General features: G+C 43.3%; 1 protein-coding gene across 8 annotated transcripts in view; it reads right to left on the bottom strand.

Moving 5' to 3' along the window:
* The window catches only part of CTNND2 (catenin delta 2), an 888,692-nt gene that overhangs the window by 378,824 nt on the left and 493,946 nt on the right, over positions 1-15,922 (bottom strand). For 7 of the 8 annotated variants that reach the window (XM_070519868.1, XM_044779487.2, XM_070519864.1 and 4 more), the window contains one exon: positions 11,586-12,153. In XM_070519868.1, the coding sequence (XP_070375969.1) occupies positions 11,586-12,153 (568 nt within the window). Of the gene's footprint in view, positions 1-11,585; positions 12,154-12,554; positions 12,890-15,922 lie in introns of those variants that run through there. The other variant, XM_070519869.1, reaches the window with a different exon arrangement.

Here is a 15,922-nt window from a genome sequence, read left to right as displayed (position 1 = left end):
ACTACCGGTTACCAACAGGACACAACACTTTCACCCACTAGCTAGCTTTACAACAGTCAGTCAAAAATATTTGTTGAATGTCTACTAGATGAGGTGTGGTGAGGAGTTCTGAAATATGCGGGAGTCTCATCAGCTGCCCTCAGGAAGCCCATATGCCCACTATTCAAACGCCCTGCGTCTTTTGATTGTGGGAAAATTCAGTATACTTTCTTCTTTGTATCAAAGTCAGTGTTTTGGTAACACACAACACAATAAGTACATAAATATCCATTTGGGATGAGCCTTTAGAGATTTTAGATATTTCATTTTAGTTATTTCACAGCAAATGCAAAGTTTTATACATATATACACACACACACATGTGTGTGTATATGTAAATGAGTGTGTGCATATTAATTTTTTTCATATTTTAGAATGTATATAATAAGCATAAATTATATGTATTACACATGAGAGAGATATGTATTCTGTATAACACTGACTATATGATGAATTTTTTAAAATTATAAAACGTACCTTGGTTAAATACAGTGGCAGGAGGGATTCTGATGATTTTGATACAGGCTTGGTTGTGAATTAATTCCATTTGAGAGATTTTAAGCTATTAATTATTTAAGGTTACCTGTACACCTACTAAAACAGCTGGTCTCCACATAAGCCCTATTGCTTAGTTACAAAGAAAAAAAGTGTCTAAAAGCACCATATTTATTAAGGCAGAGACACTGGTTAACCATAATCATTGAATTGATGCTAATACTTAAGAGTAGCTAGCATAGATGCCTGTTTGCCCAAATTAATTAATACCTGTGACTGAAAAGAGACCCAGGAATATATTCCCCTCAATGCCCCAGTGGCTGCACGTTCAGAGGCATGGGGTCTGAAGAATGGGAGAAACCCACACCACAGGGTCAGACATCAGCCAGGCTTTCTCTTTTCTTGGGTGCCAGGGACCCAGCTAGGAAGCCACGGTGGCCAACAATGCAAGGCTGCACCTGTCTCTCTCTTTCCACCCTTTTGTTCCATTTTCTGATTGCATATTATATCAAAAAGCATTTTCCCAGTAGACTCCGGCTTTGACCAGTTATCTCTCTGATCTGCAGAACAGGAGAAATAAGATGGATTCTCAGAGTTCAGTACAGCAAAACATTTGGCTGCATGTTACCTGGCCCACTTCTCAACAAGGGAAAAGGGAATTGCCTGCGCACTGGCTCACTAATAGGGGCCCAGAACTCGGCCCGTTTTAATCCGTTCCTCTTCCAACTTCTCACATACTCATCTTGCCTCTGATCTCTAATGACTCAAATATTCATTCACACACTCCTGGGATTCTAACCCCAAGTGAAAAGAAGCTTATAGGGCCTTCTAGATATTTACTCTTTAAAAAAAAATCTCATGGCCCCTTACGTAAAAAACAAAGTGGATAAAAATCTCTACTCAGGAAAACTGTTACTAGCTCCCCAGCGCCTCCGGAATATGGTCATACTTCCTCAGAGTGAGCCCAGGAGAGCAGACCTCAGTCCATGTGCAGCCTTAATCTCACTTATACCCCCAGTACCCCAAGCTCTACCTTAGACCCATCAGGACTCATGGCCCACTGGACACTTATTCGTAACTAAGTAATCTGACCCTCCCCAGCTAGATGCCTCTACTCCTACTGGCACTTGTCACAGCAGCACTTTGCAAACCCAACCACAAATGCTGCCTCTGTCAAGAACCCTTTCCATATCCTCCATCCTGGATGTGCCTCTCCCTCTTGGGATGCCTCTAGGCCGTGGAGTGCTCTCATAGCTCATATCCTAACTACAAGCTACTTCTGAACTGACGTCATTCTCTCTCTCCTTCCAGTCAAACAAGACCCCTGGAGTTATGGCTTCCACGTTATTTACATTTGAATTCCCAGTAGAGCTTGGCTGGTATAATGATTCTCCATAGTAACAGAGGCCCTTTTAACATGTGGGCACACTAATAAACAATTGACAGGCATGATCTCAATCTCATACGATCTTTCTAATGACTCTGTATAATTGTTGCAGTATTGTAATGCCCACCACAGGATAAGCAAACGATTTTATAGAACTCTCATTTTGATCCCTGAACAAGGTCCACCTCAGGACCCTTGCACTAGCTGTTCCCTCCACCTGGGACATTCTCCCCCAGATAAGCTCACGGTTCCCTGCCTCACCACTTCAGGTGTTTGCTCAGTTGACACCTTATCATGGAGACCTTTCCGACCACCCAGCTCCTCTGACAGCCCTACTTCCCTTGGTTTCTCCCCATGGCTCCTCTCACCATCCAACATCCTATCAGCAGTAGACTATTACCTCCAAGAGAACAGGGTCTTTGGCCTCTGTTCACAAGTGAGTGTCTAGCACCTAGAAGAGTGCCTGACACAAAACAGGTGCTCAGTAAATACCTGCTGAATTGAACCAAATTGTCCAAGGTCACAGAGCTAGTAAACGATGGAACCAATGATGGGACCCATGTCCATCTAGCCCCTTAATCCACACCCTTAACCACTGCCTCTTGTATTTGTGGAACTCGATGGAATGAAACAATTCTTTCTTTTTTATCTGCAATTAAACTCATTATTCTCACTCATTCTTTTACTTGTTCAGTCCTTAGATATTAAAAGCACCCAGACTCTTTGGGACTTAAGTCAACATTCATGACTGTCAAGATCATCTGTTGAGGGCCCCCTTTCCTTGCTTAGCAACCTGCCACCCAGATGTCTTTTCTCCCCCTCAAACTTCTCTTCGTTGCCCTTCTAGACAGTATACATTGTTTCCTGAGTAACATTTTTTCCTCTCGCTTAGGCCCTTATTTAGCTGCAATAATAGATTCTCCAAGCGCTGTAACTTTCCAGGAAAGGGTGTATAGGAGACAGATTTTATGAATACCTGCAAGTCTGAAAATATTTGATTCTCCCTTTTTAGATGATGGATAATTTGGCTATGTATAGATTTTAGTTTGAAAATTACTTTCACCAGAACTTTGAGAGTATCATCTGACCGCTCTTTATCATCCAGTATCACTACTGCAAGTCAGGTGGCATCTAAGTGTTTCATTTCTCTCCAGAGGCTTTATGGTCTTTTAATGTTAGTGCTTTGAAATTCATGATGCAAAATACAGAATACGTTCTATTCCAAGCAGAGGGCACGGGTCCCTCAGCTCTGAGGAATTGCTCTGTATCACTTCTTTGATAAGCTGCTTCTCTCCATTCTCTTTCTGGGACTCTAGTAACAGCTCCTGCATTTGTCCTTTATGGCTCTTATTGCATTACGCTAATCTTTTCTGTCTCTTTCTTTTTATGTTCTACCTTCCCAGTCATTTTTTTGACTATTTTTTCAGCCATTCTATCAAATTTTTAATTTGAGCATTTTCATTTTTATGGCCTAGAAAGATTTTCTTGTTCTTTGATCCTTTCACATATCATCCAGCTCTTACTTAATAAACATATGATCTTCTTAAATCCTTCTCAGTACTGAACTAAAGTTTTTGCTTGTTTCTTTTAATCTCTCCTATTCTGTAAATTATCACTGTTTCTTTTGAGAGACTGTTCATTTTTCTATTTTTTTAATGCCACTAATTCTCCCAAATTCCTCAGTAATCCTTGCTAATTTATCATATCTGAGAAAGAAAAACCCAGCGGCAGCTTCTTTGGCTACAAGGCAAATAGAAGTGTTTCCCATTATGTGTCCCTGAGACAGAATTTATGATGGGGAATGTGGAGCATATGGGCTGGAAGTCTTCCTTCAGAATGAGAGGGTGAGGGGGCAGCCGTGAGCCCCCTACCAGCCCATCACCCCATACGCCTAGAGGAAATGAACTTTATCTAGGCACAGGCAGCCATAACTGAGGTCTCACTTTCTCAGACAGCTTGCTCACTTTCTTCAAGAGACCACTCCTGTTCTTCTCCTTGGAGTAAGCACTGGCTACAGGGTTGGAATCTTGGTAGGAGAGCGGGGATGTGAGGAGGAGGAGGGGCCAACTTAGAATTGCCTCAAGCACTGACTTTCGATGACTCCCTCCATCTTCAGCCTCACTTCTCTCAGGAGCCCCCCAGTTCAACTTAGATGCTTGAGCCTGTCCAAGAATTCACTGAAGATGGCCAGCCCACCTCCACAATGCTAAAGGAGTAGATTCTTGGGAGAAACTTCTCCATTTTAACTGCTCGTCACTCTTATCTAGTTTGCTTTCTAGAAAATTCCTAATATGATTTACTTATTGGTAACACCCACTCGCTGGCCTCTGTGTCCTTGTCTCTTTTGTGACTTCATTCCTCACTGTAATGCTGTATTTTATTTCTCAGAGGGTCTGAGACATAGGGGAGGCAAATGAGTGGAGACGGGAAACCATCTTGAACCGTTGTCCAAGATATATTTCCATTTTTTAAAATTTACATTTTCCCAGTTAAATTAAAGCATAATCAAAATCATAAAAGCATCAATAATATTGGAAAGCTTTGATAGAATTATACATAAAGATGCCACTTTCCTACAAAAGAACAAAAAAGACCTGTTTACCTCATTTTACCTAGCAAGGCTGCCATGTGGTAGGAAGGGAAAGGAAGGTATTAATTTATGAGAATCAACAAAAACAAAGACATCAGGAAGGCCTTTTGGGCCACCTATCATCCCAAACATTCAGTTCCAGATCCCAGCACTTACAGTAACAGGATGTTAAAATGGACTCTCCCTGCCGCAGTTTGACCCGGACATCCATTGGACAGAAATCAGATACCAAAGAAAGTGTGATCAGATGCTGCCTAAAGTGACTTTATAAAGGAACGTCAGATAGCCATTTCTGTGAGTCCTGGGCTTCCAGGCAGATGGAAGCTGTTAGACAGGGACTAGCAAGCACAGAGGAGGTTTGCTGAGGAGATTTCATATCTGCCCTCCCGGAAGGGACAGCCTGGAGAGAGTGGATTTCCACAGGACTCCCAGATGCTGGTTCCCTGCTGTAACATGGAGTCCCAGAATTCCAGAAGGCAAATGGTTCACTGAATAATGTTTTGTTGGTGGAAACAGAAGAAGGTCAATGTGTGGGAATCAGCCCATACTCCCCAACTTTGTTGGGGTGCAGGATGCCAGAATGCACCATGCAGGAGAGAGATCCACTTTACACTGTCACCCAGAAGACAGCCTGGGCAGGGACGGGGCTCTGAGAGCAAGAGCTTCTGAGGAGGGGCTGGGGCTGAGGGCCATGGCCTGGGTGGGGGGGGGGGGGGGGTGGGGGGGGTGGGATGCAAGGGAGCTTCCGTGCTTCTGTGGTTGCGGAAGGGCTCCCAGTGAGACTGAGTTCTAAAGAACCCCTGGAAGTTCCAGTTGAGAGTCAGCCATAGCCACTCTTGAAAGAAGATTAAAGCGTTGATTGATATGACAGGCTGATCACATTCTAATTAGTAAATCTAAACTAGGTCTTTTTTACTTAAGGGTGAGCAGAAGGTTCAAATGAATCGTCAAGTGTTTGTCCATGGGCAGGGAAAGATCCCCTTCAGAAAATGCAACTTTAAAGGAGCAGTGGCAGTCAGATATTGTGTTGCATTGTGACCGTATTCCAACTGTTGTGTGATTAAAAAAAGCTTGCTTATTACCTGAGTAGATCTGAGAACATGACAGCAGAGATTGCAAAGTTTTTATCTAGGATTAGGCCTTTTTTTCTTTTTCTTTCTTACAACAGGTACACCTGGAAGCATTAACAAGTGAGGAATGGATCTGAAATCTCCAAATATGCCCAGTTTGGAGTTGTGTGAGCCACTCGAAATAGAGTTTTATGTCCATTTGGCCGAGGTGCAAGATGGACATGTTTTGACCAAATTCCTCTCCATATTAGGTCAGTTTTGATTGCAACCATTCGTTAAGAATTTACATTTAATTCATTTCATTTTTACCTCAAAATAAGCTTCTGATGTTTGACTTAACTTTAATACATATTTACAACTCAGATTTCTATTTTTAACAGGATTAAATTTGCTCTAAACCAGAAAATGAAAGGATCATGCTACTTACAAAGGCGAAAATTGGTACTGTTGAAGTCATATTCAACAGGATGTTGACACATTTTTGAGATATTTTTGCTTTCTTCAAAATCACTAATCATTTAAATAAGTTGAAAATTTACACTGTATTTCTACATTCTTGGTTTTGTTTTTCCGTAACACAAAATATACTACCTCTATTCATATATTATGTACATTTAAGAGTATAGAGAAGCTGGCCTCAAAGAGATCCGGGTTCAAATCACATCTCTGTCATTTCCAGCCAAGAAACTTATCATTGATAAGCCTCAGTTTTTGAATCTGTAGGATGGGAGTAGAAATTGCACTGACTTATGAAGTTGCTGGAAACTATATGACATACAGTTTGCAAAGTGCCTGGCAGAATGCCTGGCATATAGCAAATGCTTTATTTTGCAAAATGGGTTTTTTAAAGATAATTTTACTCATCTTGCACAGAAAAAATCCATTTTACTTTTAAATTATAAAAAAAAATTAAGCAACCTATTTGTAAGGAGAAAAATGCAAAAACTAGGTTATGTCATTTTTTTTTTAGACTTCTTCCTCTACCATTTATGAGTGATAATTTTTGAGCTGTCCCATTTCAAAACAAGTGGGGGACAGGTTTGATAACTATATCTGGGAGGAGGAAAGGACTATTCCAATGGCTTCCTAAGTGTCTCTCTGCCTATTTTTTTCTTAGTAAATCCATCCTCCACACAGCCTCCAGAATGAAGTTTCTAGCATGCAAATATGATCATGTCACCCCTCTGCAGGAAGGATGGAATTATAAACCCTTTATGACTCATCTCCTTTTCCTTCATCTCTCACCATCCCAATTGTTTCTGGCTCAAGAAACAGTGATCTGCTGGTAGTCTCTACCGTCTCCCACCCCTACTCTTCACCATATACCTTCTCTACTTGTTGACTTTGTTCCAGCTACCCTTTCTCACTACTTCCGTCCAGACTGCCTAACTCTGGAGACACCACATTATGGAAGTATCTGAGGCACACATCCGATCCCCACTGTAAGATGCTCTTCTAGTACGGTCCCATAGTAACTAGCCTCTTTGCCACCCTAGCACTGGGTTTAAAATTGTCCTTTCTTATATCTGTTCCCAACTAGGTCTCCTGAGAGAAAGATTACCCCTCCCTCATCTTTGTATGCTCAACACAGAAACTGGCATGTTTTAGGACTCAAAAGACCTTTGTGTGTGAAGCAAAAATGAATGACTTCTTCATTGCACATCCAAGTTGTATGGTAGGTGCTGTTGAATAATACAAGTTAACTTCTATTGAGCCAGCCAATGTACTGGCATTTTATATACATTACCTTATTTATGTCTGAATGTAAGAGTAGATAGCTATTACGGTGATCCCCTGGATGAGGGAATAATTTCAAGCAGGTGAGTATTGCATCTAACGTTAGGGACCTCCAACAAGGCAGGCATCACAATATAATGAAAAGAGAGATGATTAAAAAAGAAGAAGAAGAAGAAAGGAAAAGTTCTAAGAGATCTTTGGACTCTGATGACATAACATCTGGGAAATTACACTGTTCTAGGTTTCATCTGAATTGTGGTGTTTTCTTAGATAGCTAGAACTCTGAGATCTCTGGCCAGACTTTATAATGCTTGCCATTGGGAAGATTTACTGGAAAATGTGGATGTAAGTTCCCTACTAAGTGCCCACTACAACTGATGACCTGAAATCGTCTGATAGAACTTGTAAATTTCTGGAAATGTTTATAGGTAAGCAAGGAAAACTTCTTGAAACATTATACTTGTTTTCAGTCTCTAGTCTTTGTCCTCCCATTCTCTCTTGGACGACCCCCACTTCCAGCTGGATTTTACCACCACCCTTCACGGAAACTGCTTTTTAAAGGTCACCAAGGCTTACACACTGCTAAACCAATGTCACCGAACAGTCTTCCTTTGTCTTGACTTCTTAATTGCCCTGGATGTAGTTTATTGATTTATCCTGACACATGCCCTTCTCTTGGCTTCTAAGAAATGACACTGACCTACACTTCTGGCTTAACTCTTTGTTTTGCTGGTTCCTTCTCAACTCCCAGACCTCTACATTTGTGGGAGGCATCAGGATTCAGTCTTTGGACTGTCTTCTCTCTATACTTAATTCCTAGGTAATCTCTTCTAGACTCATGCTCTTAAATACCACCTGTCTGCCGATGACTTCCTAATTTTTATCTCCAGCCTCTCCCCTGAACTCTGACCTGCGTATCCAACTACGTACTTCACATGTGCATTTTGATTCACATAGACAGATATGACATGTCCAAAACCAAGATCTTAATATTTACCAGCACTGCCCTCCAACCCAACCATATCCCTCTGTAGCCTGCCCCATCTCAGTCAATGGTGACTCCAATCTTCTGGCTGTTGGGTCAGTGCCATCCTTGAGTCCTCTTTCTCTTACCATCATCCCTTAGTCCATGAGAAAATGTGGTCAGTTCTACCATACATATACATCCAGAATTAAATTAATCTTAATAACTTTCAGTGCTACCAATCCTGGCCCAAGCCATAATCATCTCTTGCTCAGATTACTGCAATAACCTCCCAACTGGTATTCTTGCTTCTGTCTTTGATCCCTTACAGTGTATTTTCCACACAGTAGTCAGAATGATCCCGTTACAAACTAAGTCAGATTTTGGCACTTCTCTGCTCAAATCCTCAAGAGCTCCCATGGACTTAGCACAACCAAGACCGTCAAGTCCTTATCAAGACCTACGAGGCCCTCTTTGATCTGCCCTTCCAACCACCTTGACAGTCACTTCAGTGACCTCATGTTGCTTCTTCCCCCTCCTTCTTTCTGATCCACTGCCACTGGTCTCCTTGCTATTCTGCAAACGTATCAGACACACTCCCATTTACCAGCCTTTGAATTTGCTGTTCCTTCTGTTCCAAACTCCCTTCCTCTAGATATCAATAGGGCCAACTTCCTCGCTTCCCTCATGACTGAGTCAAAAGTCACCTTCTAATAAGAGCTTTCCCTGGCTACTCTACCAAAAATATTTATCTTGATGATTTTCTGTCTTCTCCCTTTGAAATGAGCCAGGGATTTTGGTTGATATCGATCACTACTGTATCCCCCGGGGTCGAAATCAGTGTCAATACATAAGAGGTGCTTAATAAATAATTATTGTATGGATTAAACATTCAATAGTGAAAGTCACTACCTATCCCATATTCATACTTCCTAGTTATCAGTGACAAATCTCCAAAATCACAACCCTGAAAATCCAAAAGCTGTTTTTCAAGCTTGACTTTAACGGTGCTTTCAATTAGCAAACCAGGTGGCTCCAAACTTTATGATGTCTGGAAAGGCATCAAGCACACAGATTTAGGGATGGAGTCCAAAAGCTCCAATACTTCTGATCTCTTACAAATGTTAAGAGTCCGTCCCCACACCTTTCCTGGGGCATAGTTTGCTAATTTCCAAATGGGATATATGATCTCATGCAACCCAAGTACTTATGCAGAGTTACAGAATAATTTTAAACTCAAAAACCGCCAGCAGTAATTTGCATGAAAAAATTTTTAAATGAATATTTCAAAGCATACATTTTAAAGTAATTCAAACATTGAAAGTGTTCACTGTAGCTCTAAAATTAAGAATCTTCAATGGCACGCTGATTCTTTTCCCACCAGGTAAGAAAAATGAAGTATGGTTAGAGAATTTGAGGAACAGGTGGCAATATGGAGGGAGGTGAAGGCACACAGAATTGTGTTGATCAACTGAAGTTCTCCTCTTTCTGGCCAAAGCCTCACTACCCCCAAATACACACACACACACACACATCAAACCCTCAGAAACACTCATTCCAGATATTAGAGTGCGAGCGATTTTCACAACATATTTACTTTTAAAACCTCTTCCCAAATTCAATGATACAAGTAGATGCCAGGCTCTCTTCAGCCCCATTCCCATTCCCCCAACCTCTCCACCAGACCCACACTCCCTATTTGCACTAAAATGATACAGTGAAACATCCACAAGTTTAGCATGGATAATCAGTGGGAGAAAGAGCTGGAAGCTAAGACTCCTGGTTTCTTTCCCCAAGTCTGTGCAGGAAATGAAATGGCCTTTAGCAAGTCACCTGGACTCTCTGGGACTCAGCTTCCTCTTCTGTGTGGGGCTTGGGAAGGGTGTCACTGGACTTTAGTCTCCCACAAGCTCCATCAACGCCCTACTCCTCAATGGGACCTAGTAACTTATTTTACAAACTTATAAAACAAAGTTTCCATTCACGTCTCCTAGGCGCCTCTTCTAACCAGATTGCTGCTCCTGAGTCCCTACATTCTAGATATTTTGTTACTGACACTGGGTTGGCATTAATGATCCTTTACCTCCAAAATTCTATTAAAGAGACAGAAGAAGTGAGTGAGAGAGAACATTTTCATTTCAGTAAGCATCCCTAGCATGACTCGGGGGCAGCGGAATTCCAGCCTGCATCTTTTTATGCCAGGTCAGTCCACACCGACACTTACTGTGCTGGGTAAAGAAGTCATTGGACACCTGCCTCGTGAACGCAACAAGTTCCATTTTTTTTTATCCTTTTTATCTTCACAGTCATCTATTTATGTCAAGAAAGGAAACATATGAGCACAGCATCTGTTACTAGAGTGACACAATTACCAAATACTTTCATAAGAGGAAAAAAATCGACAATAAATCCGGGTTAGCTGTCAGGTGTTTTAGGAGACAAAACATTAGTCTTTCAATCACAGCGTCTTGTTTAAGCTGAACATATGGTGCTGCCGGCAGAGGATCACCAGCTCAGCCTGGTCTTTGACGGGCGTAACGACCACAGAAATGTCACCTCCTCTGAATTGGAAGAGAAAAGTAGGTTTCTCTCACAATGCCAGTCCAACCCCAGCCCCTCCATCCCTATAATAAGCAGGTAACAGATTCCAGCGACTTCATCATTGGTTCCTTTTCCCCCATTGTTGGAATCTACGTAAATTAAATGACAGATATGGAGGAGTCCTTTACTTTTCCCAGGGACTAAATTTAGACAAAATATAATAAATTCCAGCCACAACAAAGTAGTAAAAGTTCAAGGCAATTCATCATTGGTTACTTTGTCACTACTATTGAAATTTATGTAAACTGAATGTCTGCTTCTGGAAAATTCCTTACTTTTTTTCTACAGCTAAACGTAGATAACTATAGGTGATCACATAAATATTCTGATTATTTGTTTTGCTCTTTTTCAGGATACAATCAACAGGTCTACGTGATTCTTTATTAAATTTGATTTAAGTTTATGGACGTCTTAGTCTTCAGATGGGGAGGAGGAGGGACAGACAGAGGGAAACTGCAGTTTGAGAGATTGCATTAGTCCAAAAAGAAGTAACAGTTATCTTGTAGTTTGGATACTAACAACTTATTTTAGAGAAGCCGTTGCATTCTCTATACCCTGCAGATGCTGAACACTGGCCCACAGACACGCCCAGCTGGAGTTTTGCTCCAGCCCAGCTGTCTACCTCCACCCTGCACGTTATCCCACCACGCGCCTAGGTGCCCCTGTGGTGAAGCCGCGGAAGGCGGGCAGCGAGCCGTTTACCTGCCAGGCTGCCCGGCCTCTGGAGGGTGGCCGTGGCATACAGCTCCTGCGAGTGCTTGCTGTACTGCTCGGACGCGTGGACCAGGCGCTTGGTGGGCGACAGGGTGGCGTACGTGCCGATGGTGGAGCTCAGCTGGTGGATGGGCGAGGAGGAGATGGTGGACTGCACGGTGGGGGGCGAGGTCACGCGGATCGGGGACAGGCCGGCCGAGGACACGACGATGTTGATGGGCGAGCTGGTGCTGTAGGACTTGGCCAGACGGCTGGGCGACTGCTTGGGCGAGGAGCCGCGCGGCGCGGCGTAGGCGGCGCCCTCGGGGGCCGAGCCGCCGCGCTGCAGCTTGGTGGGCGAGCCGCCCTGGGGCGCGGCGAGCGGGGAGCCCCCGCGCGGCGGCGCGGGCAGCGTGGAGCTCGAGTAGTAGAGCGCGGCGGCGGCGGCGGCGGCGGGCGGCGCGTCGGGCAGGTGGAAGGCGCTGCCCAGGCTGGGCGCGAACGGCTCCCGCGGCGGCGGCGGCGGCGGCGGCGCGGGCTCGGGCCCCGCCAGGTGCCCCGCGCGGCTCGTGGTGCCCTGTGCGCGGGAGAGCAGAGAACACGCGCGCTTAGCCAGCGGAAGCACAGGGCCCCACCCGCACAGCCCGGCCCCGGCGAGGGAGGGATACCTGGGCGCTCGGGGGGCCCAGAAAGCAAAACCGCGCGTTCGATCGAGACGCACACGCGCCTCGATCTTTCCCTACAGAAAGAAAAACCAGCTCGCCCAGGCCGGCTGACAGTGGGATGGGAATCACGTCTGGCGAATGGGACAGGATTCCGCTTACATATCTAACATGTTTCTGGAATAGCAGAGGCATCGCATTGGTCACATAAAGATTTTAAAAGGCCACCCAACAGAGCCATCATGATCCACTTGAATGCAATCACGATCTGTTAGTTTTAAAGAGAAATCCAAGCATTAAATCCTTTCTCCCCTACCTCCACGGTCATTTCATTGGATGCAGTGTCTACCTCCAAAATGGCCTAGTTGCATACTTATCTGGAGAACATCAAGAATAAACATACTTCGTAGATCTTAATTCTGTTCTATTGTCACGTTGATTCTTGCTTTTGGACAAGGAAAGTTACAAGGAGCGGAAAATATTAAGTAGGAATAAATACGCTTGGTCTTTAAGTATTAAAAAAAAAAGCCTTTCTAGAGGATTCAGAGCAATTGTAAATGGAAAGACTAAAAAAGCCTCTTTTCTAGATTTTAACGCTGGGCTCCAAATCTTTCAGCATCTCTCTCTCTCCAGCTCGCTTTTAAGAGCCCCCTGCAGCTGTGTCTTCAGATTGAAAGCCAGTTGCTTCACATTTATTTACAAGAACACAAAAGACAACAAGGGCCGGGGTGGAGCTGGAGAGACAGTTGGAAGGGAAAGCACTCTCTTTGAATCTTGTCCAGAGACAAATTTGCATTCGAATGAAAACACTACATTGTCAACCACTTCTGGGCAGGAGTGATGGGACCTTCCAGGCTTTCCCGGAGGAGCAGAAAGATTTTTGAGAGCAGGCTGGTGTGAAAAGGGAATAGGACTGTACACACACACACACACACACTCACACACTCACACACACACACAAGCTGAGAAGGAAGGTTGTGAAATTAGGGGTGGGAACTGGGTGGGGAGGAAGAAGCGGGTGAGATGGAGGGAAGGGGGTGAGAAACTGAACAGATGCTAGTCATTAAAAGTTTCAATTATGCCTCTCCACCCGTTTTGGAATGGCAATTGGCAAAGAACAGACTGGGCAGTTGTCATCTGCACATACACAGCATTCCAAATTTTATCTGGGATGTCAGGTTCATGTGAAGATCGGAGGGAGTTAATTGAGCAACATCAAAGCTTTTATTAAGAGCAGCCTGGAACAAGAGGAAGACAATTTGTTGAAAGGCATTCTCTGCATGCCAGGTGTGTGTGTGTGTATATGTATTTGTGTTTATATATGATGTATATATTTTATATATTTGCACATGTGTATAAATATATATGAATGTAAATAAATGAATATACATATTATTAATCCACTCACAAAAATTAATTCCTTAAACCAAACTCTAGTCAGGCTCCTCTGAACACTTTTCTTGACTAGGTCCTGATTTGGGAGCTTCTGTATTCATCTCTGCATTGTCCAGTTTTAGCAAGAATCCTGCTAAGTCAATTTAGCCAGAACCTCCTATTCCCCCTGTCTGACCACCCTCCACATCTGCTCCAGTTCCTCATCTCCATCATCCCCCACCACCCCCCAGGTAATGTCTGACCACCTTGGCTTGTCTTCTGCAAGAATCCTGTTAGGTCTGTGTAGCTGGAACCTCCTTGACCCCCGATGTTTCCTCGTAGTAATTCTCCACCCGCGGACCCCCATCCTGCCCCTTGGCTATAAAGTCCCACTTTCCCTTGCTGTATTTGGAATTAAGCCCAGTTCTAAAGTGAGGTCACTTTTCCCCATTGCAATAGTTTTTTTCTGAATAAAATCTGTATTTCCGACTTTAATTACTGTCTAGCTGTTTCTTCTTTAACACCACAGAGCAATTATTTTGAGTTTCACGTAGGAGTGAAAGTCAAATGTAAGCTCCATGATTATGTCCCATGATGTGCCTCCAGCAATGACAGCAGGGCCTGGTGCCTAGCAGAGATGCCATGAATATTTGTGGAATGAATGGAGGGATGGTTAACACAGCTGGTCCCAAGGCTTTGGCACTGAGGGTTCTCTTGTGTGGAAGATGGTGGAGAAGCTCTGTAGAACTGGTGTGCTCACCCTGAACCCCAGAGATATATTCTAGCATCATCCAGAGTCATGGGCGGCGCTGCCTAGACCCAGTTTTGCTTCCTTCCCAGTGGAAGTTCTGAGTGTGAAATATATAGACTGGGCTTCTCAATCTGGCTTCATATTATAATCTCCAGGGGGAGTTTTTTAAAAAAATCTCAGGACTCCTGCTATGCTCTAGCCATTTAACTCAGAATCCCTGGAGGTGGGACTCAAGCATCAGGCGTTTAGGAAGCTCACCAGGTGATTCCAATGTGCAACCAAACAGGAGAACAAGTCATCCTTAGAGCAGTGGCTTCCAAGTGTGGTCCCTGTCCCTGATCAGAATCAGAATCAGCATCACCCCACCTTTACTGAATCAGAAACCCTGGGAAAGGAGCCCGGGGAGCTGTTTGAACAAGTTCTCAAGGTGATTATGGGGCTCGCTGAAGTTTGCAAGCCACTGATCTGGAAGAGACTCTGAGTCAGGGGTCTGAAGGGGGCCTGAGAGTCTGCATTTCTAACAATCTCTGGAGGAGGCAGATGCTGTGGTCTGAGAACTACCGCTGAGCAGCAGACAGGGACCTTCTTCCTTCTCTTTAATTCTGAAGCTCTGCTGGGGTCTGAGCAACATTTAGTGGTGCAGAACCTCACTGGTAAGTGGCAGAAAAGCCTCAGACAGGAATTTCTGTAAACCCTCCCAACAGGAGCATAAGAGGAGAAAGAATCCCAGAGGGTCGAAGGAGGATCTCCTGCTTACAAAAGAACAAATACTTTTTGTTATGCCTTGAATATATAACATTAATAATAACCCTATAATGATGCTATTACCAAGTAGCATAATTTCTAATAAAATAAATACTAAAGTATACCAATATAAACTAAAACGTATTATGTAGTATTCTAGTATTTAAATATTAGAATGGCGTGGCTACAAGGAAAACGCTGAATACATTTTGCAAACTTTTTTTTTCCTTTTAATCTGTTGGAACTTCTTGTTTCACGAGGGCCAACTTGAATGTTATTGTCTCATAAGATTCCTTCAATGGCCCCAGATCTGAGGCATTTTGAGATCTGCCACACTAGCTCATATTTTGACAGGCTATAACAGCCAATTTGGAATCTATTAAATATTGTAGGATCTTGGTGAAATTTGGACAAATTTTTTTATATGAAAAAATAAAAACATACACAATAAAATTTTATATACTCTTTAAGATAGGTGTTGTTCACGTTGGAAGTGTTCTATATCTGCACTGTCCAGTGTGGTAGCTGCTGGACATGTGGGCCTATTGGCTACTTGAACTGTGCACTGGATTTGAACACATTTAATTTGAGTTAATTCAAATTTAAATAGGCAAATGTGGCTAGTGGCCACCTGACTGGACTGCACAGTTGCATAAGCCCTTCTGCAGTTTACAATAAGTAATCCAGGGATGTCATATTCCATTCCGATGGCCTCTGGAGTATTAAGTGCCTAAGGATAATTCTTTGGCTAAACAGAGAAATCTGTTTTTTAGCACTGATTGGACAAAAACAGTAAGCTTTCAGGAGCTTGTTTC

Source organism: Equus asinus, chromosome 10 (genome assembly GCF_041296235.1).
Source record: "Equus asinus isolate D_3611 breed Donkey chromosome 10, EquAss-T2T_v2, whole genome shotgun sequence".
Lineage (NCBI taxonomy): Eukaryota > Metazoa > Chordata > Mammalia > Perissodactyla > Equidae > Equus > Equus asinus.
This window is presented reverse-complemented; position numbering and strand designations above follow the sequence as displayed.